Raw genomic sequence first — 20,199 nt, forward strand, 5'->3', positions numbered from 1 at the left:
CTAGGTAGTCGTTACTACGCTAGCACGCGGGAGACACGGCGTTTAAAGTTAGCAGTCCGGGGTAAGTAGAAGCGTCTGCTCCATCATCCGGCAAAGGCCGGTTGAAGGCACAGCTGATGGAATTACGTCTGCCCACCAGTGGTGGTGGTGCGGCGGGGCGTCGTGGCGACAAGCCAGATGGCGAAAGAGGTATTGTAGTTGTGGGAATTTCGTTTGCTAGCTGGGAGATGCGCCTGGCTCAGGGCTAGCTTCGGGGCTGGGTCAATCAGTTGAAGATAGCTAGCTGTGATGATTAATGGTCCAGGGGTTTACGGCAGGAATCTGCCGTTGTAGTGGGGAAAAACAACACACTGACTCAACTCCAGCCACTTTAATAATGGGAATTGATGGGAATTGATGTAAAATATATCACTAGCCACTTTAAACAATGCTACTTAATATAATGTTTACATACCCTACATTATTAATCTCATATGTATACGTATATACTGTACTCTATCATCTACTGCATCTTTATGTAATACATGTATCACTAGCCACTTTAACTATGCCACTTTGTTTACATACCCTACATTACTCATCTCATATGTATATACTGTACTCGATACCATCTACTGCATCTTGCCTATGCCGCTCTGTACCATCACTCATTCATATATCTTTATGAACATATTCTTTATCCCTTTACACTTGTAGTAGTTTTGGAATTGTTAGTTAGATTACTCGTTGGTTATTACTGCATTGTCGGAACTAGAAGCACAAGCATTTCGCTACACTCGCATTAACATCTGCTAACCATGTGTATGTGACAAATAAATTTGATTTGATTTGAAACAGTCAAAGGCTGGCAGGTATTATCCAGGCTAAAAAAACGGCTGGTGCCTGAGCAGAGGGTAAAGGCCGCTGGCAGTGGCTAACAATGACTAAATGGCTAGTAACTTAGCTAATTAGCTGGCTACCTTCTGATGAAAGTTTGGCTATAGGGTCTAAAAGAAATGGCGGATCCGTGTCACATTGAGTGAGGCGGGTTACCGGAAGGTATATTTAGTTTAAAATGGAAAAAAAGATTGAAAAATAAATTGGAATATATACAAAGAAGACGAAAAATACAAAAAGTAAACGAGAGGACAACAAACCACGTCTGCACTGCTACTCCATATTGGATATATATGAGAGTAATCAGCTCGAGGATTAGATTAGAGTAACTCAGAGGCAACTTCATAGAGTCAACAGACAATAAAGAACCCAGCAATCAACAAAGGATTTGTCACGCCCTGACATTAGAGAGCCGTTTTATTTCTCTATTTGATTAGGTAAGGGTGTGGGGTGGGCATTCTATGTTTTGTTTTCTATGTTTCTTTATTTCTATGTTTTGGCCGGGTATGTTTCTCAATCAGGTAGAGAGGTGGTCGGTTGACTCAGGGAGAGTGCCAGAGCCCGCCTAGGATTCAATTGAGCAGTGCGAGGAAGGATACCGCAGAATGGAGTTGGCGAGGATTATGCAGCAACGTAGGCGTTTGGAGGAGCGTGTCACCAGTCCAGTGCAATCTGTGCCGGTCCCACGCATCAGGCCTCCAGTGCGCCTCCCCAGTCCGGTACGTCCTGTGTCTCCCCCTCGTACTCTCCCTGAAGTACGTGTCCCCAGTCCAGTACGTCCTGTGCCTCCTCCCCCGCACTCGCCCTGAGGTGCGTGTCACCAGCCCAGTGCCACCTATACCGGCCCCACGCACCAGGCCTCCTGTATGTCTCCCCAGCCTGGTGAGTCCTGTGCCTGCTCCCAGAACCAGGCCTCCTGTATGTCTCCCCAGCCTGGTGAGCCCTGTGGCAGCTCCACGCACCAGGCTGCCCATACGTCTCCTCACTCCTGTGATGATCCATGGCAAGAAGCCTCCAGTGATGATCCATGGCACGAAGCCTCCAGTGATGATCCATCGCACGAAGCCTCCAGTGATGATCCATGGCACGAAGCCTCCAACGACGGCCTCCAGCCCAGAGCCTCCAGCGAGGGTCCCCAGTCCGGGGCCCGCAGAGAGGGTCCCCACACCAGAGGCGCCACCAAAGCGGGGTGAGCCAGCGGTGGAGCGGGGTCTACGTCCTGCACCAGAGCCGCCACCGCGGATAGATGCCCACCCGGACCCTCCCCTATAGGTTCAGGTTTTGCGGCCGGAGTCCGCACCTTTGGGGGGGGTACTGTCACGCCCTGACCTTAGAGCTGTTTTATTTCTCTATTTGGTTAGGTCAGGGTGTGATGTGGGGTGGGCATTCTATGTTTTGTTTTCTATGTTTCTTTATTTCTATGTTTTGGCCGGGTATGGTTCTCAATCAGGGACAGCTGTCTATCGTTGTCTCTGATTGGGAATCATACTTAGGTAGCCCTTTTTCCCTCCTTTCAGTGTGGGTAGTTATCTTTGTTAGTGGCACTTGGCCCTGTAAGCTCTTTCGTTTGTTGTTTTTTGCCGACATTTTAAAATAAAACGAAAATGTACGCTCACAATGCTGCACTTTGGTCCACTTCTTTTGACGGCCGTGACAGGATTTGCAATAATCTGTATTCATTCCCAGATGGAGTAGTGACTGGGTCATGAATGTATATTTGTGTGTGTATAGACAAAACAAAAAAGGCCTTCAAATGTCTCAGTGTCTTTGGCCAAATAACAAAAGTCCCACAGAAATCTATCCAGTTCAATCAATAATCCCAAATAATAAACAATCTCAAATGCACACTCCGTTGAACACCACTGTCAATAATAAGTCCTGAAAGCAATAATAGTCCAGCCGCACTGAACATACCAGTGCGTGCAGCGCAAAAAAAAGAAAGTTAAGCGACAGCTATGGTCATAGCTGTTGCACTCGTCCGTCCGTCAAATAGGGGAAAGGGGGTACAACTGAAATGTGTTTTCCGCATTTAACCCAACCCTCAGAGAGGTGCGGGGGGCTGCCTTAATCGACATCCACGTCATCGGCGCCCGGGGAACAGTGGGTAAACTGCCTCGTTCAGAGGCAGAACGATAGATTTTTACCTTGTCAGCTCGAGGATTTGATCCAGTAACCTTTTTGCTACTGGCTCAACGCTCCTACCCCCGTTGGTTTGCCAAATCTACACAACAATGTTACCAGTGGTTAAGGGCGCTGCACTGCAGCACCAGCTGTGCCACCAGAGACTCTGGGTTCGGCCCAGGCTCTGTCGTAACCGGCCGCGACCGGGAGGTCAGTAGGGCGACGCACAATTGGCCTAGCGTCGTCCGGGTTAGGGAGGGTTTGGCCGGTAGGGAAATCCTTGTCTCATCGTGCACCAGCGATTCCTGTGGCGGGCCGGGCGCAGTGTGCGCTAACCAAGGTTGCCAGGTGCACGGTGTTTCCTCCGACACATTGGTGCGGCTGGCTTCTGGGTTGGATGGCGCTGTGTTAAGAAGCAGTGCGGCTTGGTTGGGTTGTGTATCGGAGGACGCATGACTTTCAACCTTGGTCTCTCCCGAGCCCTTACAGGAGTTGTAGCTACTAAAACAATTGGAGACCACGAAATTGGGGAGAAAAAGGGGTTAAAGTCAAAAAAATAAATAAATAAATGTTACCAGTAATCCAGGAAATCAAGGAAATGCCTGACAGTTTGAAAGACGTTTTGGACACTACAGTGAAAATGGTTAACTTTGTTAAAGCAAGGCCCCTGAACTGTTGTGTATTTTCTGCATTATGCAATAATATGGGCAGCGACCATGTAACACCTTTTTGGTTATCAAGCGGCAAATTATTGACACGTTTTTAAATTGAGAGACGAGCTTAGTGTTCTTTACTGACCATAATTTTCACTTGTCTACCGCTTGCATGATAACGTGTTTCTCACATGACTGGCCTATCTGGGAGATGTTTTTTCTCGCATGAATGATCTGAATCTAGGATTACAGGGACTCGCCGTGACTATATTCAATGTGCGGAACAAAATTGAGGCTATGATTAAGAAGTTGGGTCTCTTCTCTGCCTGCCTTAACAAGGACAACACATAGGTCTTTCCTTCATTGTATGATTTTTGGTGTGAAAATGAACTCAAGCTTACAGATAATGTCATCGAATTGCAACAAGCGGTTCTGTGAAAATTGAATTTAATCAGAAGCCTCTGACAGATTTCTGGATAGGGCTGCGCTCAGAGTATCCTGCCTTGGCAAATCGTGCTGCTAAAACACTTTTATTTATTTTTATTTGACCTTTATTTAACAAGGCAAGTCAGTTAAGAACAAATTCTTATTTACAATGACGGCCTACTTCGGACAAACGCCGATGCCCTAAGCAACAACGTAACTATGTGAGAGTGGATTCTTGGCCCTCACTACCATGAAAACTAAATACAGGCACAGACCGTGTGTGAAAAGGGATTTAAGACAGACTCTCTTCAATACAACCCAAGATTGCAGAGTTATGTGCAATCTTGCATTTCAAGCACACCTTCTCATTAACCTGTGTTAAGCTGTCCACCATTTTTGATGAACAAATAAGGTTTATATGTAAGATGGCTAAATAAAGAGCAAAATTATTGATTATTATTATATTATTATTTGTGCCCTGGCTCTTTGTCACTTCCCACGAGCCGGGTTGTGACAAAAACTCACACTCATTCTTATGTTTCATAAATATACCGTATAGTGTGTGTGTGGCAGCATTTGAGAGTGCGCTGACCCTGGTGCTAGAGGGGGTACGCAGCTGGAGGTTGAATGTATGAAGGGGTACGGGAGTATGAAAGGTTTGGGAACAACTGCCTTAACGGTTTTGATTGAGCCGTGTTCATTTCTTACCATGCAACTACTTACATTGAGCTACCATACCTCGAGAGTTTGGACTTCTGTTTTTAAGCAAAGAATGAGTCTGAATCGTATTTCACTGTTAGTTTTACACAAATAATTATTTATTTTCAGTTATAAAACGGATGATTGTTTATTTTTTCATTAAATGTATTGATGATGGGTGTACTGTTGCTTCTAGTGTTGTATGCATGTGCTTTCTGTGACTGTCACCCTGATTTTGGCTACTAGGTAGCAACTTCCTATGCCCGTTGCCTGACAGTAGTGCCACAGAGAGAACAATGAGACAGATATTTTACCGGATGTATAAACATAAAGCATCCGCTTGACGTTTCCACTAACTACCAAATATGGTTGTGAGAGGAAGCCCAGTAGCCTGCAAAAGGAGAAGATGAAACTGAAATTCTGTAAAAAAAAATTAAGGTGAAATCTAGGTGGATATCAATATTAGATATTTATTGTGTAGATTGCTATACTTTAAATAAACTGATGTGAGAGAAGAAAAACAAAAACACCCTTTCGACACACCCACTCGCCCATTCTTCGGTCGCCATATTGGGCTGGAGCTACCCATACTTTCCCTGTCCAAAGAAAGGAAGAACCGAAAATGAAATCTAACTCCAAGATAGCGTGTCCGTCCTTGCCAAGATCTCCATTCCGCCAGCAAGAATAAGCAAGAACTTGCAAGAATAAAGCCGTGACCTCAGCGATTTTCCTTCAAAATAAAAGTCCCACAATGAAGATGAAAAATAATACAAATGGTCGAAATTCGTAACATTTTATGAGGAAATGTTAGCAGACTTTGTTTAACAATATGAAAAAAAGAATAAATGTAATAGCCTTTATAGCACAAATAATATTATATAGCATTGACATTATTGTTAACAGCATTAAAAGTAATAATTACTAGATAGTTATCATGGTAACCACAGTAATATAAATTACAAAACATTATTTAAAAAGCCATTATTACTATAATAATAGAAATAACAATATTAATAGTATTACTATATTATTATACTTTCCAAGTCAAGAGAGTTTACACCCAGAGGAGCGTCACTGCTCATTTGGTGGCCCTTATAGAGTGGCCCGTCAACTTAAATCCAATTGTTTTTTCATATTGGACATATAATTATTTGTTGTACATTTCCAAGATGGATTTGAAAGCACAATCATCTGTTGAATGCTATATGTTGCATCATTATCAGAAATTGTATTTTGTCTTTCAGGAACTGAAGGCCTGGGACCATTGAGACAATGTTCCTCACCAAGGACATTTGCTGAAATCACAAAGAGAACCAAGTGGAAGTTGTGTTGATCTTCTTGTAAATATATTGTTTAAATTCAAAAGCATTACTTATGACATTTATATTAGCCAAAAATTCGAAAGCATAGATTTTAGGCCAGTTATCAATCAACTAATTTTCTGTTTCATTTTGTACTAGTTCCAAAGTCTGATTATTGTAGGTTCGGCTATTAAATAATTGTTTTTGTTGTAATAAGTCACTATTTTTACATGTATTTGAAAGTATGTAAATAGTTTAGTTATTGTTAATGATTTGTGTATTTCCATGAGCTTGCTCGATTGTCTTAAAAGCGATCAGGGAAGTTATTTTTCAGTTTCACCTACTTAAGCCAATGTTGGAATCTGTTTTTTCACTTCCCTCTTGAAAATAAGTATTTCAAAGTAGCAACAAATAACTAGCATTGACATTATTTTTGTTTCCATTTGTCATTATTTTGCATTCATATTCATCAGCAACTCACTTAAGGAGCATAACCAGCTCTATGCCTGAATATCAGTTTTCAGTAACTTTTCCACAGATTAAGGGCCACTATAATAGTATAAATTGCGTACAGTGCAATATGTATGTTCCAGAGGAGGCTGGTCAGAGAATGTATAGGAGGACAGGCTCATTGTTATTGCTGGAATGGAATCAATGGAATGATACCCAGCCTCAGGAGGCTGAATAAATTCGGCTTGGCCCCTAAGACCCTCACAAACCTTTACAGATGCACAATTGAGAGCATCCTGTTGGGCTGTATCACCGCCTGGTAAGGAAACTGCACTGCCCACCACCGCAGGGCTCTCCAGAGAGGGTGGTGCGGTCTGCCCAATGCATCAACTGGGGCACACTACCTTCCCTCCAGGATACCTACAGCACTCTATGCCACTGGAGGGCCAAACAGATCATCAAGGACATCAACCAGGCGAGCCACGGCCTGTTCACCCCGCTACCATCCAGAAGGCAAGGTCAGTACAGGTGCATCAAAGCTGGGACCGAGAGACTGAAAAACAGCTTCTATCTCAAGGCCATCAGACTGTTAAATAGGCATCACTAGCTGGCTACCACCTGGTTACTCAACCCTGCACCTTAGAGGCCGGTGCCCTATATGGCACACTAGTCACTTTATTAATAATGTTTACATATTGCTTAACTTACTTAATATGTATATACTGTTTTCTATTCTACTGTATTTTAGTCAATGCCACACCAACATTGCTTGTCCTAATAATGATATATTTCTTAATTACTTTCTTTTACTTTAGATTTGTGTGTATTTTTGTGAATTGTTAGATCATACTGTACTGTTGGAGCTAGGAACACAAGAATTTCGCTCTACCCGCAATAACATCTGCTAAATATGTGTGTGAATGTGACCAATAACATTTTATTTGACTTGAAACACACCAAACATATGGAACATATGTGTTTAACCCCGTTCGATTGATTACATCCCAGCCATTAAAATGAGCTCCTGACACCAGCCTCCTCTGATATGTTCAATATAACACTGAACGCTACAAAAAAAGGATATTTTCCGTCATTAGTCAGAATTTTAAAAGGACACTAGATGGGGTAGTTTTTCAAAGTGAAATGTTTTAATAAATATTTTTCTCTTTTATTAATCATGTTCATTTTCTTATAAATCTTGTAAACTATGTTTACTTGGAAGCTACAGGTGCTCCTGAGTAAAATGGACCCCCTTTTGCTGCAACACAATGTACAGAAATGGTGCAAAATGTATGTCCGACATGAAATATGGCCTCAAAATGAGCAGCTGGGGGTGTAAACTCTGTGGATTTGGAAATTAAAAGTGCTCTTGAGTAGAATGGACCCCCCCCCCCTTTTTTTTTTACAGTGGCACAAAGTATAGATCATTTTGTACAGTGCAATAGGTATGTCTAATATGAATATTTTTTTAAATTTAAGTTGATGGGCCACTCTATAAGGGCCGCTAAAATGAGCAGCGACACTCCTCTGGGTGTAAACTCTATGGATTTGAAAACCTCAAGTGCTCCTGAGTAGAATGGACCCCCTTTTACTGTGACACAACGTACAGATCATTTTGTAGTGCAATACGAAAAAAACATTGGATTTAAGTTGATGGCCCACTCTATAAGGGCTGCCAAATGAGCAGAGATGCTCCTCTGGGTGTAAACTCTGGATTTGGACACTAGAAGTGCTCTGAGTAGTATGGACCGCCCTTTTACTGCAACACAACATACAGATAATTTTGTATGATGCAATAAGTGATAGAAGTACACACACACAAACATTGTTGACCATATAGGCTTGGAAAAAATATACATAAAAAATGAAATTACATAACATAATATGGAAATACTCGTATTTATTATTTGTATGATAATTAGTATAAATTAGTATATATATATATATATATGTCGATAGTTGTGCACATATTCATTATTAATTTACAAATTACACAGGACGGAACTTTTACTCTGAATGATTCCACAAATCCGTGACCCGGAAGTACTTATTTGTTCTTGCCTTTTTCAATCACAGCGGTTTTGCCAATAACGGGAGTTAACGTGATTCTGAAAACCCACTGATCGATGCTCGTGATTAGCTAGTAAACGAGACACGTATTACAACTCTATAGCTAACTTGTTTAAGATATTGAGTTTACTAGCTAACATTATTAGTTAGACGATTTGCGGACGAGTACAGTAGATTATATCTAGTTACACAACCGGCTTGCCCAGATATCAATATTCATTCAGTCACTGGTAAATTGAGACCTAGCTGGATACACTAATACTATGCTAGTTAGCTACTGTATTTTTAAGGAATTAGCTCAAATTATGCTGGCCAGATTATTCAAGGGAAGTATGTAGAAGCTAACGTTAGTTGGCTGGCTAAATTTAGTAGCTATTAACAATAACTTTTGTTTACTGTAAAAGTTAGCTTGCTTGCTGCCAAACGTAAAGCTAACGTTAGCCAACTAACGTTATCTTGCAACTGTTTCTGTCATGTGTTACAGAAAAACAAAGATGTCACAGAAGCGTCGTTCCCAGTCTTGGACAGAGTTGAAACAAGCAGGCAACGAATTCTTTAAAACTGGACAGTATGGGGAGGCTGCTTCTATTTACAGCCAGGCTATCAAAGAAGTGGAGAAGTCAGGTAGGCAGCTAGCTAACAAGCCAGTCACAACAATGGCTTAATGTTCTAGTAGTGTTTTCTGTGACCAGGCTACATGGTAGGGGGTTACATTAAACGTTGGTTCTGGTGTTATACTTTGTATTGCATGTTATAGAGAAGCTTCTCGGGAACACACAGCACTATTTCATGAGGATAGGATTTACCATTGCTAAAATCTTATTTTATGGGAAGATTGTTCCATTTAATTAGATCTGCTTTCATATTGTTGAGTAATGGGATAAAGTTATCTTTATACACTGTGTACAAAACCTTGGAAACACCTTACTAATATTGAGTTGCACCCCCTTTTGCCCTCGGAACAGCCTCAATTCGTCAGGGCATGTGCTCTGCAAGGTGTCAAAAGCGTTACATAGAGATGCTGGCCCATGTTCACTCCCAATGCTTCCCACAGTTGTGTCAAGTTGGCTGGATGTCCTTTGCATGGTGGGTCATTCTTGATACACTTGGGAAACGGTTGAGCGTAAAAAAATCCAACAGCGTTGCAGTTCTTGATACGCTCAAACCGGTGTGCCTGGAACCAACTAATATACCCTGTCAAAAGTACTTAAATCTTTTGTCTTGCCCGTTCATCTTCTGTATGGCACACACACAATCCATGTCTCAAGGTAAAAAAAAAAAAGAAAGAAGTTTAAACTGTCTCCTCTCCTGGTCAGTCTGTCATGGAAAGAGCACTTGTTTAATGTTTTTTACACTCAGCGTATATTTGTTGTTTGTGGTCACTAATAAGCATCCTAAGTATTTGATATTGTTTGTGGTCAACTTAATAGATTGCTGTAGATCATTAATCTTCCTAATGATATTATTTTGTTTTTCCCCCAGGTGAATTGTATTAGTATTTTGAAAATAATTTTAGCAAGGGGGGCATTGTTTTCAATATTGGTTAGGTATAGCAGGACATAATCTGCAAATGCGTTTAGTTTATATTAATGTTTGCCAAGACTGATACTTGTTACGCTTGGGTCCTGTCTAATTCTTTCTGCAAGAGATTCACTTGTCAGTGCAAACAGGAGGGAGAGAGAGAAGACATGCCTTTTTTTTGCCCCTTTCTTAAGCAATTTAATCAGATAATGTATTATTTGTGTATATTTTTGCATCAGCACATTTATTATTTCAGCTGGAAAGTTGAAAGCTTTCAAAGTTTTGAATAGAAAAGGACATTCAAGATGGTCTAATAGCCTTTTCGGCTTCAATAGCCATTTTTGATTAATCTATATACAGTGCATTCGGAAAGACTCCCAGACATTTTAAACAAGTTAAAATTGATTAAATAGTTTTCCCCGCTCATCTATCTACACACAAGACCCCATAATGACAGAGCAAAAACAGGTTTTTAGAAATGTTTGCAAATGTATTAAAAATAAACTGATTTCACATTTACCTAAGTATTCAGACCAAATACTCTGTACTTTGTTGAAGCACGTTTGTCAGCGATTACAGCCTTGAGTCTTCTTGGGTATGATGCTACACCTGTATTTGGGGATTTTCTCCCATTCTTCTCTGCAGATCCTCCCAAGCTCTGTGAGGTTGGATGGGGAGCGTCGCTGCACAACTATTTTTAGGTCTCGCTAGAGATGTTCGATCAGGTTCAAGTCCAGGCTCTGGCTGTACCACTCAAGGACATTCAGAGACTTGTCCCGAAGCCACTCCTGCATTGTCTTGGCTGTGTGTTTAGGGTCCTTGTCCTGTTGTAAGGTGAACCTTCACCCCAGTCTGAGGTCCTGAGCTCTCTGGAGCAGGTTTTCTTCAAGGATACTTTAATCTGTTCATCTTTCCCTCGATCCTGACTAGTCTCCTAGTCCCTGCCGTTGAAAAACATCCCCACAGCATGATGCTACCACCACCATGAATCAAAGTAGAAATGGTTCCAGGTTTCCTCCAGACGTGACGCTTGGCATTGAGGCCAAAGAGTTCAATATTGGTTTCATCAGACCCGAGAATCTTGTTTCTCATGGTCGGAGAGCCCTTTAGGTGCTTTTTGGTGAACCAAGTGGGCTGTCGTGCCTTCTGCTGAAGAGTGGCTTCTGTCTGGCCACTCTACCATAAAGGCATGATTGGTGGAGTGCTGCAGAGATGGTTGTCCTTCTGGAAGATCCTCCCATCTCTACAGAGGAACTCTGGAGCTCTGTCAGAGTGACCATTGGGTTCTTGGTCACCTCCCTGAACAAGGCCCTTCTCCCCTGATTGCTCAGTGTGGTAGGGCGGCCAGCTCTAGGAAGAGTCTTGGTGGTTACCCTTCTCCAGATCTGTGCCTCCTCACAATCCTGACTCAGAGCTCTACTGACAATTCCTTTGACCTCATGGCTTGGTTTTTGCTCTGACATGCGCTGTGGGACCTTATACAGACGTGTGTGCCTTTCCAAATCATGTCCAATCAATTGAGTGTACCAGAGTGGCACCTGAGCTCAATTTCGAGTCTTAGCAAAGGCTCTTAATGCTTATGTAAATAAGGTATTTCTGTTTTTTATTTGTAATAAATTTGCTAACATTTCTAAAAACCTGTTTTTCGCTTTGTCATTATGGGGTATTGTGTGTAGATTGAGGAAAATGTTTTAGTCTTATTCTAAAATGGATTAACTAATGTAACAAAATGTGGGAAAAGTCAGTCTGAATACTTTCCCAATGTTCTGTATACAAAGTATGTGGACACCCCTTCAAATTAGTGGATTTAGCTAGTTCAGCCACACCCCTTGCTGGCGGGTGTATAAAATCGAGCACACCGCCATGCAAACTCACAGAACGGGATTGTGTTTTTTTATGTAGCGGTTTTTTTAAAGCCTGTCCTCAGGAAGCAACGTCAGGACAAGAACTGTTCGTCGGGAGCTTCATGAAATGAGTTTCCATGGCTGATCAGCCGCACACAAGCCTAAGATCACAATGCGAAATGCCAAGCTCGCCGCCATTGGACTCTGGAGAAGTGGAAACTCATTTTTCTCTTCACGAATCTGGGTTTGGCAGATGCCAGGAGAACGCTACCTGCCCCGAATGCATCGTGCCAACTCTGTTGGAAGAGTGGTCTGGGGCTGTTTTTTATGGTTTTAGCTAGGCTCCTTAGTTCCAGTGAAGGGGAATCTTAAACGCATAAAGTGGCATTCTATACGATTCTGTTCTTCCAACTTTGTGGCAACAGTTTGGACAATACCCTCGTGCACAAAGCAAGGTCCAGACAGAAATGGTTTGTTGAGATCGGTGTGGAAGAACTTGACTGGCCTGCAGAGCCCTGACCTCAACCCTATTGAACACCTTTGGGATTGAAACGCGAGCCAGGCCTAATCGGCCAACATCAGTGCCCGGCCTCACTAATGCTCTTGTGGCTGAATGGAAGCAAGTCCTGCAGCAATGTTCCAACATCTAATGGAAACGGGGGACCAACTGCATATTAATGCCCATGATTTTGGAATGCGATGTTCGATGAGCAGGTGATTAGGCTATTGTGGTTTGTGGAATCCCAATCCACAATCCCAGTGTGAAGTTGCAGGATATTAGCGGGAACTGGAACACGCTGTCGATCCAAAGCATCCCAAACATGCTCAATGGGTGACATGTCTGAGTATGCAGGCCATGGAAGAACTGGGACATTTTCAGCTTCCGGGAATTGTGTACCGATCCTTGCGACTTGGGGGCATGCATTATCATGATGAAACTGGATGTGATGGCAGCGGTTGAATGGCACGGCAATGGACATCATGATTTCATCACGGTGTCTCAGCATTCAAATTGCCATCGAAAAAATGCTACGGTGTTCGTTGTCCGTAGCTTATGACTCCCAATACCATAACCCCACCGCCACCGTGGAGCACTCTGTTCGCAGCGTTGACATCAACGAACCGCTCACCCACACGACGCCATCCATGCTGTCTGCCATCTGCCCGTCGTAACCAACTTCAGTGGGAAAATGCTCACCTTCGATGGCCAATGGCACGCTGGAGAAGTGTGCTTTTCATGGATGAATCCCGGTTTCAACTGTACTGGGCAGATGGCAGACAGCATGGATGGCGTCGTGTGGGTGAGCGGTTCGCTGATGTCAACGCTGCGAACAGAGTGCTCCATGGTGGCGGTGGGGTTATGGTATTGGGAGTCATAAGCTACGGACAACGAACACCGTACACCGTAGCATTTTTTCGATGGCAATTAGAATGCTGAGACACCGTGACGCGATTATGATGTCCTTTGTCTTATTTTTCCCAGCACAATGTGCACCTGTGTAATGATGATTCTGTTTAATCAGCTTCTTGATATGCCACACCTGTCAGGTGAATGGATTATCTTGGCAATTATAATTGGTTTGGCGTCTATTCTTTGTCCTGTCTACATTTTGTAATGGTAAATGTTTTAATTTACATATTTAATAAGAGCATCTTGACTGGCTGAATCACCGCTTGGTGACTGCAAGGTGCTACAGAGGGTAGTGGGTATAGCCCAGTACATCACTGTGGGCCGATCTCCCTGCCACCCAGGACCTCTATATCAGGCGGTGTCAGAGGAAGGCCCTAAAAATGGTCAGACTCCAGCCACCCAAGTCACAGACTGTTCTCTTTGCTACTACAAGGCAAGCGATGCACCAAGTCTGGAACCAACAGGACTCTGAACAGCTTCTACCCCCAAGCCATAAGACTGCTAAATAGTTTGTTAAATAGTTAACCAAATAGCTACCCGAACTAACTGCATTGATCCTTTTTGCACTGACTTTTTTGTCTCATCACATATGCTGCTGCTACTGTTCATTATCCGTCACTTTATTCCTAGTTATATTTGCATATCTACCTCAATTACCTAATACTCCTGCATGTATGTATGTATGTGTATATATACAAGTTCTTTATTAATTAATTATTCATTACTTTTATTATTACATTAGACTTTTCTATTATTTCTCTCTGCATTGTTGGGAAGCATTTTACTATTCGTCTACTCCTGTTGTTTACTAAGCATGTGACAAATAACTTTTGATTTGAAATTAAGCATTACGGAATACATAATTTAAGCCCAATAATTGAAGGTAGCCTAGTCATATTATTATCAAGACTTTATGCAAAGCTGAGAGTTTAACAATTTATGAAATTAGAATACAACTTTATATACTGTCTTATGTTCAATTAACTGCTATTTAGCAATGTTTTTTTTATCGATTGTAGGGCTGTAGCCACTGATTTCTGGTAGTTTTTACTTGAAATAATAAAACCATCAATCACAAAATTCGTAGCGGCAAAATAAAGTCAATGCCTCGCAGTGCTGCCGCTCGTCCAGCTCGTTGCCTCAGCAAACAGGCACTCCCACTACCACGAACTGCGTCACAGACACTCGCACTCCCACAAAACACGTTCCATATCCCACAGCTAACAAGCTAGCGCTTATCATTGAAATGGCCACACGTGAATTCGGACCAACCCCCGACGACCTATACATGAACATACAGTGGGGCAAAAAAGTATTTAGTCAGCCACCAATTGTGCAAGTTCTCCCACTTAAAAAGATGAGAGAGGCCTGTAATTGTCATCATAGGTACACTTCAACTATGACAGACAAAATGAGAAAAAAAATTCCAGAAAATCACATTGTAGGATTTTTAATGAATTTATTTGCAAATGATGGTGGAAAATAAGTATTTGGTCAATAACAAAAGTTTATCTCAATACTTTGTCATTGCCAACAAAGGGTATATAACAGAGGTCAAAAGTTTTCTGTAAGTCTTCACAAGGTTTTCACACACTGTTGCTGGTATTTTGGCCCATTCCTCCATGCAGATCTCCTCTAGAGCAGTGATGTTTTGGGGCTGTTGCTGGGCAACACGGACTTTCAACTCCCTCCAAAGATTTTCTATGGGGTTGAGATCTGGAGACTGGCTAGGCCACTCCAGGACCTTGAAATGCTTCTTACGAAGCCACTCCTTCGTTGCCCGAGCGGTGTGTTTGGGATCATTGTCATGCTGAAAGACCCAGCCACGTTTCATCTTCAATGCCCTTTCTGATGGAAGGAGGTTTTCACTCAAAATCTCACGATACATGGCCCCATTCATTCTTTCCTTTGCACGGATCAGTCGTCCTGGTCCCTTTGCAGAAAAACAGCCCCAAAGCATGATGTTTCCACCCCCATGCTTCACAGTAGGTATGGTGTTCTTTGGATGCAACTCAGCATTCTTTGTCCTCCAAACACGACAAGTTTTTTTTACCAAAAAGTTATATTTTGGTTTCATCTGACCATATGACATTCTCCCAATCTTCTTCTGGATCATCCAAATGCTCTCTAGCAAACTTCAGACGGGCCTGGACATGTACTGTCTTAAGCAGGGGGACACGTCTGGCACTGCAGGATTTGAGTCCCTGGCGGCGTAGTGTGTTACTGATGGTAGGCTTTGCTACTTTGGTCCCAGCTCTCTGCAGGTCATTCACTAGGTCCCCCCATGTGGTTCTGGGATTTTTGCTCACTGTTCTGGTGATAATTTTGACCCCACGGGGTGAGATCTTGCGTGGAGCCCCAGATCGGAGGAGATTATCAGTGGTCTTGTATGTCTTCCATTTCCTAATAATTACTCCCACAGATGATTTCTTCAAACCTAGCTGCTTACCTATTGCAGATTCAGTCTTCCCAGCCTGGTGCAGGTCTACAATTTTGTTTCTGGTGTCCTTCGACAGTTCTTTGGTCTTGGCCATAGTGGAGTTTGGAGTGTGAGAGTGGAGTGTGCCATTAATACAGGTAACGAGAGGAGGACAGAGGAGCCTCTTAAAGAAGTTACAGTTCTGTGAGAGCCAGAAATCTTGCTTGTTTGTAGTTGACCAAATACTTATTTTCCACCATAATTTGCAAATAAATTCATTAAAAATCCTACAATGTGATTTTCTGGATTTTTTTTCTTATTTTGTCTGTCATAGTTGAAGTGTACCTATGATTAAAATGACAGACCTCTCTCATCTTTTTAAGTGGGAGAACTTGCACAATTGGTGGCTGACTAAATACTTTTTTGCCCCACTGTAGCTACGAAACTCTACATTGTAAAATGCCGTTTTTTTTTCGCGTCTCTGAAAACATCAATGACAGAAGCGAAGGGAAAACATTTCACCATCTATTTCAGACAAAAGACGTCTGATGACAGTGAAACACCCCCTACTTTCCACTATTGATCTTGCTCTGATGTGTTGAGGAATACTCATCGCAAATATAAATACACAGAATTCGTGGGTTTCACAAAAAGGTTCTTAGCACGCGACTTTACATTTTGGCTCATATCGTGTAAATATGATAACGCACAGTATTGGGATTTTTAGACATGGGTAAAAACTGTCACATGGACATTTTCAAGTTATTTATTTTGTATTTTGACGACCACATTATTGAACAGATGTGTTTATTGCTTTTCTTTTGGTACAATTCTCGCATAGCGTCCATTGTTTGCCGCGTCACCTAACACCATATACATGTGTTTTATATTGTGCGTCATTGAAGTCTTCTAAAACCAGAACAAGCTTTCCATGTTCTGATACATTGTTACCACTGTAAATTAATTTACAGGAAAGAAGAATCCAGAGGATCTTAGTATCCTGTATTCTAACCGTGCAGCCAGTTATCTGAAGGATGGAAATTGTTGGGAGTGTGTGAAGGACTGTACAGTGTAAGTAGCCTACATTGTGGACATTATGTTTTGTGTTAGGCCATGAAGGCCTTTTTCTTTGGCTCTACAGTCGGTTCATACTGCTGCAGTAACACTCCTACCTCAAACATATTGGGATGAAACTGTCCGCGCTTATAAATCCAGGGTCGTTACAATATCAACATTAGCTTTTCCCAATATACTGTAGCTCATTACTTTGTCCGGTGTTGCTTAGATTGTCTTTCTTTGTCCATACTACTGCAGTAACACTCCTACCCTAAAACTTATCAACATAACATTTTCCCAATTTACTGTAACTCATTACTTTGTCCAGTGTTGCTTAGGTTCTGTTCTGTCTTTCCTTGTCCATACTACTGCAGAAACACTTATACCTAAAACATATCATGATAATCTTTTTCCAATATACTCAAGTAGAACATTACTTCGTCTGTTGTATAGGTTCTCCGGCTTTCTTTGTCCATACTACTGCAACAACACTGCTACCTAAAAATGTTTTATTTTATAGATCTCTTGACCTAGTTCCGTTTGGCATCAAGCCTCTCCTTCGCCGGGCTGCAGCGTATGAAGCTTTGGAGAGATACAGATTAGCCTATGTGGACTACAAGACAGCCTTACAGATCGACTGTAACATACCTGCAGCCCATGATGGTACCAGCAGGTATTACATGTTGCACAAATCCATTTCACTTACAAAAAGCCTTTCAAGTCCTTTAAATTCTAAGAACTTCTGTCATATATAGGAGACATAATCAAGATAGTGGAATGTACAACTTGTTAACCCTCTTTCTTTCTAGAATGACGAAGTGTCTGACAGAGGTGGATGGACTCTCATGGCGAGAGAAGCTCCCACTTATTCCCACTGTTCCGATGGCCGTCAAAGAAAAATTGTCTCTGGCAACAAGCCAACAAACAAAGCAACACAATGGCACCAGAGAAAATGAGAAATCTGGTTGGTCTTTCATAGGATTCAGTCTCTCAAATATGAGTAGAAACACAAAATGATGTTAATAATTTGGCTATTACTATTGGATTCTCATCTTTGTACAACCTGTAACAGATGTACTGTAAATAATAAGATGTATCATTTTTTATTTCAGTCCCAGGAGAGGATTCCATTAAAAAAGCCCTAACCCTGAAAGAGGAAGGCAATGCGCAGGTGAAAAAAGGAGAGTACAAGAAAGCCATAGAGAAATACACTCAGAGCCTTAAACACAATTCCTCAGAAATCACAACCTACACAAATAGGTGAGACTAATAATGTCTATCTGGTGTGTAGACAAATGCCAACAAACCCTTGGGAGTGGTATTCACAACTCTGCATTGTTATATAGTTCTGTGAAATGTTATTTCCCAGCTCCTGTTGTACAAGGGATGTGCATAATTCCTATATGGGACTAATTTGTGCCTTTTGTACTAAATAGGGCACTTTGCTACCTCTCTTTGAAGATGTACAAGGAGGCAGTGCAAGATTGTGGAGAGGCCCTGCGACTCGACTCCGCTAATATCAAGGCACTGTACAGACGAGCACAGGCACACAAGGAGCTGAAAGTGAGAGCCTTTCTGATGAACAAAAAATTGTTAGTACATTGTATGGAGTTTTTACATTTTGTTTGATGTGTTCATTTTGCCGTTCAGGACTACAAAGCTTGCATTGAAGATCTAAACAGCTTGCTGAAAGTTGAGCCAAAGAACACAGCCGGACAGAATTTACTGCTGGAAGTGCAAAAGAAGAAATGAGCTTGTGATTCGGATGGTTGCCTGTGGATGTGAACGACCCTACGCTGACCTGGTGTACATGCCTGAAGTGCCTGCATTCACTCACAGAAGCAGGTTTTCCAATCTATTTCCTGGCCTGTTTAACTTAAATCCACTCAAGATGGAGTATTGCTTTGACTACTACAGGGGAAGCACAGTCAATGCAGTGCATATTTAGCCTTCATATACATCATGCAATCACTGCATGAAACTGAAAATATAGCATTCAACCATTGTTTTACAAGGACTATGCATTTGTATGTATTTCCAATAGCATAAGAGATTTTCACGATCAACTACTGTTGTAGTTGAAGATATAGTTCACCCAAATTACAAAATTACATTGGTTTTACTTACAGACTTACTCTGTAAGCATTCTATGGACGAGGTAGGACAGCAATCCATGCATTGTTTTTGTTTACCTGGTCACTGTTTCAAATGCTAACTTTTTAGCATTCATGGCACAAATCCAATGCAAGTCAATCGTACCTATATTAGCATTCCCGCACTTAATGTCCAAATCATTTTAAGTAACTTATGAGTTACACAATCAATATTTAGATACTTTAGGATGATTTGGACATGAAGCATGAAATTCTAATATAAGCACCTATTTATATTATCTTTAATACATCTATAGGTAAACTATCCCTTTAAGATCGTAGTTATCTTGGGCTTCCGAGTGGCACAGAGGTCTAAGGTACTGCATCTTAGTGATAGAGGCGTCACTCACTACAGACACGGCCATGATTGGGAGTCCCATAGGGCGGCGCACAATTGGCCCAGCGTCGTCCGGGTTTGGCCGGTGTTGGCCGTCATTGTAATTAAGAATTTGTTCTTAACTGACTTGCCTAGTTTAAATAAAGGTTAAATAAATGAAAATTGTATGGTTATTTTCATTGAGTTGAGGAAAGTAACACTATACCAGAGAAACAGATGGTTACCGTATTATTGTGAATTTAAGATAATATTGAAACATCATTACCACCTGTATCACCTAACATGTTGACAATTCTATCAGTAATGCATAATCTTTAATGTCATTTTTTTTCACTAATTAGGATTCAGGAAACAAATGGGACAAATCAAACTTTCATCCTCCCTGATGGGGGCTGAATTGGATGATACCAGTTGTGAAACTAGTTGTTTTCCATTGTCCAGTTGTTGCTTCAATTACGGAATGTTTGAACATCTTTTTTGTTAAATTTATCTTTGGAATATCAATGCTTTTGCAGTGGTGACACAAGTTAGTGTGGGTGTTTTACATTTCAGCAATGTCATCTGGGTATATTGGTGATTGCAGCACTTTTTTTCAATTCTGTGAAATGTTGGAATGCTTACCTCATGGTGCAAAATAATAAAGATATGACTTTATACACAGTGTAATCATGGCATTTCAATATGTCAATTAAGGCTCAGCAATATTTCCCAAATGCACATATCCTACATGGTCAAAGGTATGTGGACACCTGCTCGTCTAACATCTCTTTCCAAAATCATAGGCATTAATATGAATTTAGTCCCCCTTTGCTTCTATAACAGCCATTCATCTTCTGGGAAGGCTCTCCACTAGATGTTGGAA

General features: G+C 41.6%; 1 protein-coding gene across 2 annotated transcripts; it reads left to right on the forward strand.

The window, feature by feature from the left end:
* The first annotated feature begins 8,594 nt into the window (after positions 1-8,594).
* LOC139413215 (mitochondrial import receptor subunit TOM34-like) lies at positions 8,595-19,991 on the forward strand. Of its 2 annotated transcripts, none has more exons than XM_071160333.1 (8): positions 8,595-8,826; positions 9,081-9,220; positions 16,763-16,862; positions 17,368-17,520; positions 17,657-17,811; positions 17,960-18,107; positions 18,284-18,410; positions 18,498-19,991. In XM_071160333.1, the coding sequence occupies exons 2-8, from the start codon at positions 9,091-9,093 to the stop codon at positions 18,597-18,599; spliced, it is 915 nt and encodes a 304-aa protein (XP_071016434.1). In that variant the 5' UTR covers positions 8,595-8,826; positions 9,081-9,090; the 3' UTR covers positions 18,600-19,991. The 2 variants fall into 2 exon arrangements, with proteins under 2 accessions (XP_071016434.1, XP_071016436.1); XM_071160335.1 differs by having other exon boundaries at positions 8,595-8,669.
* The last annotated feature ends 208 nt before the right edge of the window (positions 19,992-20,199 follow it).

Source organism: Oncorhynchus clarkii, chromosome 7 (assembly GCF_045791955.1).
Source record: "Oncorhynchus clarkii lewisi isolate Uvic-CL-2024 chromosome 7, UVic_Ocla_1.0, whole genome shotgun sequence".
NCBI classification, from domain to species: domain Eukaryota; kingdom Metazoa; phylum Chordata; class Actinopteri; order Salmoniformes; family Salmonidae; genus Oncorhynchus; species Oncorhynchus clarkii.

Coding starts and splice junctions, on each gene's coding strand:
- LOC139413215 (XM_071160333.1), top strand. CDS start 9,091: ATGTCACAGAAGCGTCGTTCCCAGTCTTGGACAGAGTTGAAACAAGCA. Junction 16,863..17,367: donor TGTGTGAAGGACTGTACAGT/GTAAGTAGCCTA, acceptor TTTATTTTATAG/ATCTCTTGACCTAGTTCCGT. Junction 17,521..17,656: donor GCCCATGATGGTACCAGCAG/GTATTACATGTT, acceptor CTTTCTTTCTAG/AATGACGAAGTGTCTGACAG.